The sequence below is a fragment of the Cucurbita moschata genome, unplaced genomic scaffold (genome assembly GCF_002738365.1).
Source record: "Cucurbita moschata cultivar Rifu unplaced genomic scaffold, Cmos_1.0 Cmo_Scf00016, whole genome shotgun sequence".
NCBI lineage: Eukaryota > Viridiplantae > Streptophyta > Magnoliopsida > Cucurbitales > Cucurbitaceae > Cucurbita > Cucurbita moschata.
Window position 1 is genome coordinate 4,077,868 of NW_019268532.1, and position 7,900 is coordinate 4,085,767.

Here is a 7,900-nt window from a genome sequence, read left to right on the forward strand (position 1 = left end):
TTTTTTTTTTTTTTTTTTTTTTTTTTTTTTTTTTTTTTTTTTTTTTTTTTTTGTTCAATGTCCTACTTTCTTTGAACTTCTATGGCACTATTTTGATGGGTTCATCCCCTTTTTAAGACCAATTCTCATCGGTTCGATAGACTGGACTCGTATAATTTGATGTTTTAAACTTGCTTTGACCGAACGTTCCTAGGTTCAGGTTTACGTGACCCAAGTTTACATATGATATTTTATTCATTTAGAAAATTGAGCTTAAAGTCTATATATGGAGTCGACATCACTTCAGTTTAAATCAATCCTAAATAATACTAAAAATATTTAATTGTCCAAAAAAAATAAATAAATAAATAAAAAACAAACTGACCCGTTCAACCTGCAAGAAGCTAAGCGGGTAAAAGTCCAGCCTAGTGTAAGCCGCCATTCGAGGGCAACTCAGCTACAGAAGATGGCTATTGAAAATTAGCTAGGTCGCACCGGGTTCAGTCGCTCGGTTGCATCGTGGGCTTGTTTGCACATCAATTGGGTTGGTCTATGGAGCAATTGTTGGGCCGAACGTGGATCGGTTGGATCTCACACACGTTGTTGGTTTCGTGCGGGTTAGGTTAGAGTGGGTTGAGAACTTATTTGGAGCTTAACAAGATCGTCATTGCCATCAAGAATAAGTACCCCTAGTGAGGATATATGACCTATTTGACCAACTGCAAATGCATCTATGTTTCAAAGATAAATTTGAGGTGCGAATACTACTAGCTTAGAATAAAGGAAAAGAACATACAAAAAATAGCTTTTAGGAGTCATTACGGCCATTATTAATTTACAATAATGTCCTTTGATCTGACTAATGCCCTTGAAACTTTCATGGACTTAATGAACTGGGTATTTAAGAATTTTCTCGACAAGCTCTTGATCGTCTTTATAGAAGATCTAATGACACACAAGTTCTACACAAAATTATCTAAGTGTGAATTTTAGCTACAGTAAGTGACATTCCTTAGATACATAACGTTAGAAGTCGAAATTTTAATAGACCTAGGAAAGGAAGAAGTTGTCATGAAGTGGCTCTTCTCGATCACAATCATCGAAGTCATATACCTTTTAAGGTTGGTGGGATACTACAAACTTCGTATTCAAGAGTTCCCCAAAATATTAACACCCTTAATGCAGTTGACAAAAAAAAAGGTAAGGCGTTCGCATGAACGTCAACATGCAAGAAAAGCATTAGTGACTACACTAGTACACACGGTCGGACAACTCATACAATTTTATGAAATTGATCGTGTGAGATCCCACAATCCCACATTAGTTGGGTAGGAGAACGAAACACCCTTTATAAGGGTATGAAAACCTTTCCCTATACGTGTTTTAAAATCTTGAGAGTAAGCCTGAAAGGGAAAGCCCAAAGAAGACAATGTATGCTAGCGGTGGCCTGGGCCGTTACAGATTCATGACCTTTGCCCTACATAAAATTTTAAAGTATGTTTAGAGCTTAAACCAAATGTAATGTGAAACTGACAAAAATTCCCCTACTAGACCATTCTCGATGTTTTATGGCTTAAATGAACTCTGAATATATGAAATCTTACCTGACATCTAACTATGATGTTTCAAATGATTATGCATGATTTTACGAAAACTAAGCATGAATAATATGTACGTCTTGAGATAGAGCTTTTATGAACTAAGTAGAACATCATAGGCTTGCTTTTAATTTTCTATGATGGACCCTTTGGAACCAAAACCACACATTTAAGACCTATGCATGACCCTGCCAAGTAGGTTGAGCCCTAGAAAATGCGCAATCATGACCCTAAGCCTAATACGACACCCGGATAACTAGGTACCACTTTATGCAGGACACTAAAACTTGTCTTGTGGCTTAAGTCATCCTTCCCATACATATTTTCCTCATCTTAATCATGAAATATTAGGATCGTGTCTCGGAGATGTAAGGAAATTCTTGGGCAGTTAATGGTTGCGTCATGATCCAAATCCTAGACATAGATTTCTTAAGTTCATGATTTTTACCGACTACGTAATCTAGCAAGACTATTGAGAAGTGATTTAGGTTCAGGACTAGAGTTACGTACCGTGTGTGGAAAAAAAATGGACAGCCTGATGGGATTCTCTCTCCTTAAACTTATCTTCGAATGGAAGACCACATAAATACGTAAGTCACGGCTTAAGCAACAAACTAATCAAGGCCTCAAAACTCAAAACTTAGAACCTTAGAACAAAACCCACATGCTTATTTCTTATGATTAGGTTAACACTGCGGTGGCTTAGGTTTAGGCATGGATAAAGATCAAGAGCTTACAATTGGGCTACTTATTAAGTATTTTACACTCACTTGTTTTTTAATATTTTGTTCGAGAAGTAAATATAGTAATTATTTTTGTCATGCCATAGGAATCACGAATCTCCATAGTAAATATAGTATTGACCACTTTGAGTATAAGCTCTCGTGGCTTTGCTTTGGGCTTCCTCAAAAGGCCTCATACCAATGGAGATGTATTCCTTTACTTATAAATCCATGATCATTCCCTAAATTAGCCAATGTGGACTCCCTCTGATATGAACCACGACCAAGGAATTTCCATACTTCAAGGTCCAATTACAAGGACGAGAGCCAAGAAGCTACAACAAACCTTATACAGTTATATTCAAGCTATGGTGAGCTCATCAAAGGAAATTCTAAAAAACGTTGGAGACCTCCCTTATATGTTATACAAAGTTGAGCTTCAAGACATAGATGAATTAAATGCACTTTAAGTTGCATTCAATGAACTCCGCTGAATTTATCAAATAGTCCAAGGATGACTAATAAGCACATTTTATTATTTGCATGATTTAATTATAGTTTAACTATTTGTTGTCATATTTAAGCTAGTTTTAAATATAGAGTTAAGGTTATATCGTAACCCACATAGGTTACAGTTAACTTGTCATTTTAATATGGAGGTTATGGGTATTTCTCATTTACTAGCCCATTTAATTTTGGAGTTACCTATGACATAGGTTAAGGTTTGTAAAGGCTATATAAAGCCTTCTTTTCTTTGATTAGACATCAGATTTTGGAATTAAGAATAGAATTTCTATTTTAGCTTTGTTGAGAGCCAAACTTTCTTTGCAAATTCTTGTATTTAGAACTTGCATGTAGAGTCATTCAAGTGGTATTGATCAAACCTCTTGTGGAGTGATTCGAATCACGAGTTTAGAAACGAGTTTTCTTTACTCTTGATCTTGATCATTAAGGTAATCTGTTTCATACTTTCCCTTGGGTTGATTTCCATATCACCCTCCCAGTAATCCTCGACAATTCTCCCGTCGAACAAAGTACACTATAAGGTTCCTCTTAATCGAGACTCGACTCCTTTCTCTAGAGCCATCAAACAAAGTACACCATTGTTCGACACTTTAGTCATTTTTTACTACACCTTCGAGGCTCACAATTCTTTGTTCGATAGTTGTGGGTTCTATTGGCATAACTAAGCTTAAAGTATGGCTCTGATACCATGTTAGGTTGAATGGCGCTGTGACCTATATGGGTCACGACCTGTGTAAAATGAAGATTACATGGCGGGCCTTATCTATTACTACGTATAGCGAGCAAAAGTATAGTTGAAAGTCCACGTGTAGGCGTCATTCAAAGGTGGAGTTGTTCCTTTTGTACTTTGATTGACCCAAATACCTCAACTACTTTATATAGTCAAAATAATAATAATTGATGATAATAAATAAACAAACTCCTCAACGACCCGTTATTCCCTTGACCAAATAAAATAAAGAGATATTATAAATTATATCATCATTAAAATTTATTAAATCCTCCCCCAAAAATATTTCAAACTTTGCAACAACTACACATATAAAATAATAAAAGACTTTTCTTCAAAAAAAAAAATAAAATAAAAAAAAAATAAAAGTAATTCCACATAAGCAATAGGACCGAGGCCCCGGTAAAAAACCTTCGAAGAATTATTGACTGGACCGAGCCATAGCCATCGGGAAAAGAAAAAAAACATGTTTGAGTGTTTGGTTCCTAAAATTGTGTCAAAGAGTCAAAAATTGGATGATGAGGGCGATTCAAGTGAATTGTCCATGTCATTGTCTTCTACCTTCAGCCAAACATGATGCACACCATCTTTACTTGCAAGGTTTGAAACTCGAGTTCGTCCATTCAAGTGTTGTTCTATTCTAACTCGTTCAATATTTTTTTAAGGAGGACAAGTACTTACACCTTCTTAAAATAAGGTATTCGAATTAAACTTGAACGAATTCAGTTTAGGCGTTATTGAACTTGAGGAGAAAATGGTAGGGTGTAAGAAAATTTTAGGACCCCCGAGCTCTCTTTAAATTGAAGCTAGTTACATTGTTTAAGATTTCGAAGCCTAGATTTCTACTGAGGTCAAAGCCACACATGAGAAGTTGGAGTCAACCACAATTCCTTGACTTGAGGGTTCTCGAGAATCTTCTTAAGATATGTCAAACCCATGATTCGTGGAATTCTATCACCTGAACCCAATTGGACCACATGTTGGACACATTTCGTACTTTGTTAATTTTTACCTTTAGTCTCCATATTCGGTTGTATCCTCGATACATTTAGGGTTATTTAAACAACTTTTCACAAGACACAACAAAGCTTAACAAAGTCTGCATAAAAATGTTTCCTTTTTGCTGATATTTATTATTATTTTTAAGATTACTTCGACTTAAATTCACTCAATATGATATAAAATGGATGGGGACCGGGAGAAAAGCTCAAAGCATCAAGCTCTTGTCTCGTTCAGTCTACTTTGGGCACTCTAGGCACTCTGTCTTTCTCTCATATACTTTGGATCGAATGCAACTACACCTATCCCTACCTTCTTTGGAGAGGTAAGATTAGGATGCAAACATTCTATGTCCTTGTAAGCACTTGTGAAACGATAGTTGGTAAGCAGAAAAACCGTGGATCGAGAAGCTCTAGTTGGGAGTGCGGTGCTTGGAGCTCGGGGAATAATTATAGATGTTATATATATATATATATATATATATTTTTAAAATTTTTAATGAACAAATGATTAAAAAAGATTAATGAATTAAAAAGGGAAGAGAAAATAGATGGGAAATTTGGAAGGGCGCATTTGATTTGCATTGGAGTTTCATTTTGAAGGTCTTCTTCTCCCATCTGCCAAATCTCCCTTTTCCCTCTTTCAATTTTCCCCAACACATAAATAACAATTTCTATTTCGATTTTACGAAAATTTTCCCCAGAAAAATTGTAGCTCAATCTCAAACCGACCTACGCACATGATCCCACCAACGATCTGCGTTCTTCTTCCTCGATTCCCTGTTTGAAACCTAGCTACACCAATTCCCTGCCATTCATTCTCTTGCTTTTTCAATCCGATTGAGCTAACCCACGGATTCTGACTCTCTCTTTCTTTCTCTCTCCCTCTGTGTGGAGAGATCGGTAGCTTCTCGATCGCACGCGGATCTGAACAGTTCCAAACACGATGCCGTCTCACGCGGATCTGGACCGTCAGATCGAGCATCTCATGGAGTGTAAGCCTCTCTCCGAGGCCGACGTTAAGACGCTTTGTGATCAGGCAAGGACGATATTGGTCGAGGAATGGAACGTTCAGCCGGTTAAGTGCCCCGTCACCGTTTGTGGTGATATTCACGGCCAGTTTTATGATCTTGTCGAACTGTTTCGGATAGGAGGGAATGCTCCTGACACTAATTACCTCTTCATGGGTGATTATGTGGGTGAGTTTTTTTTTTCTTTTTGACACTGAATGTGGTTATTACCTCGCTTCACCAAGTGTTTGATTTCAACTTGATGCTAAGTTTCCCATGAAAACGCTTCTATTGAATTATTGGTATTGCTATTACTTTTTGGTATCTTATATGCTCTCTAAGTTTTCTATCCGTGATCTGGATATTAGGCTTATGATATTGAGTTTTAGAACTAATATTTTTAATCTGCTTCCTAATCTATTTTATGCTTGCGGAGGTTTAGTTAAGCAACATAGATGGTTGATTTTGGGCTTTAGTTTGGTTCTTAATTTGTTCAAGTTTATGGTTCATAGAGAAGTCAGATTTGAATTCTTTTTGTCCTTCGGATGAAAAATCGGACTTTCATTGGACTTAGAATTTCAATTCTTATTTAGCGTAATGACCATTTTATGTGTCCTCGTCACTAAATTTGTTGTCCTTTTGTTTTGGATCCTTGGCTGTTAATTTAATGAATATTATCTTCGTGGAGGTTTAGTTTGCTAGAGCAGGTGAATTTGATCGCACTTTATCAGAGAGAGCAGTGTTTTTGGCTTGGGATGTTTTTGGAAGTTCGTTTACAAAGCTTACTTTTTATCAATATTGCATCTATTTTAAGTACTTTAATAAAAAGGTGTGAGATCCCACATCGGTTGGGGAGAAGAATGAAACATTCTTTGTAAGGGTGTGAAAACCTCTCCCTAGTAGATGCGTTTTAAAAACCTTGAGGGGGAAGCCCGAAAGGGAAAACCCAAAGAGGACAATATCTGCTAGCAGTGGGCTTGGGTCGTTACAAGAGGGCTTTATAATAAATTACTTATAGTATCTCACCAGACCCTGATTTCACTCCTCTCCCTATTTTTGAGGTCATTTCACTAGGTAAAGCTTACGGTCTTGTTGCTGCGCTCCTGAACCTATTCTAATTGTTGTATTGACTCTCTTGTAAACTCATTCACTACTTCACCTATTTATTCTTTAGATAATCTTGATCCTTTCTTTCGCTCTTGAACTGGAACTTGATGTTCACTCCTCTCCTTTACGTTACGGTCTCTTCTCTGTTCTTTTCATTCCCTTTTTTCACTGTAGGGAATACGAGCTCTGTCTCTGATCTTGATCCTTTCTTTCACTCTTGAACCGGAACCTGATGTGCATTTTTGTTTGCCCTTGTATGATTTTTCATTTTCCTCAATGAAATTCCACTCTCTCATAAAACATGTGCAGAAAAAAGTTATTGAGAGGAAGTGTGTTTATAAAGAGACTATTGATAGAATATATGTGCGAAGAGAGATTAATGGTGTGTGGAGGGTAACTAGTAAGAGAAAGTATGGCTTCAAAGGATGATGCATGTATTTCTTCAGCATTCTTTTGGCATCCATTGCTTGAAAGGAATGGGAGACTTTTCAACAACCAAGATAATACCGTCATAACTTCTTAGAGACTTGCTTTTATTGCCCTCACTTGATGGAAATATTATTTTCCTTCAAACAACTATGGTTTAAATACTCCTTTAGCCAAAGCTTTTCGGAATCTCCATTGGCTTTGGGTTTGGCTATCTCTTCTCTCTCTATTTTTCAATTTTATATACTCTATGAAATTGTTTCTTATATCTTTGTAGAAGAAAGAGTATACCTGTTGAAAAGTTTGTCATAAGATTTGCTTTGGTTGAGTAAAGAATTTATGTGATTAATTGGTGTAATTGTCAAGGATGAACATTAACTAAGATGCCTTTGAGATCTTTGGTTTATAAGCCTTGGTTGGTCACATCACTGGTTGAGTAGGTCCCATTTGGTTGCAAGGTTACTGTGTAAGTAGGTAGTAATGTGGGGGAAGAGGGTGAACCTAGTACGGACAACGAGAAGTTGATGGAAAGGGGGAAGTACTTTTTTGGGTTAAGAGTTCGTTGGGAGACGGGAGTTCTCAGATTTTCCCTGTGGATTGAACTTCTCTAAACTTTCTTGACTAAGTGAAGGAGGAAACAGAGGAACTTGAAATTTTAAAGTAAGATTAACAAATTCTTCTAGAAATTTGAAGTATCAAGTGAGATATTTTTGGGCCTTAATTATTACATCTTCACTTTTATGTGCCTAAATATCTTGTGCACCTTTCCCTTGAGGTTAGTGGTGGGTTTTTTTTTTTTTTTTTT

The 7,900-nt window shown here is 36.6% G+C and overlaps 1 protein-coding gene across 1 annotated transcript in view; it reads left to right on the forward strand.

Moving 5' to 3' along the window:
* Nucleotides 1–5,136: 5,136 nt before the first annotated feature.
* The window catches only part of LOC111454384 (serine/threonine-protein phosphatase PP2A-2 catalytic subunit), an 8,847-nt gene continuing 6,083 nt past the window's right edge, over nucleotides 5,137–7,900 (forward strand). Inside the window, exon 1 of the mRNA XM_023095857.1 lies at nucleotides 5,137–5,751. Within this exon, the coding sequence (XP_022951625.1) occupies nucleotides 5,499–5,751 (253 nt within the window). The 5' untranslated portion in view covers nucleotides 5,137–5,498. The remainder of the gene's footprint in view (nucleotides 5,752–7,900) is intronic.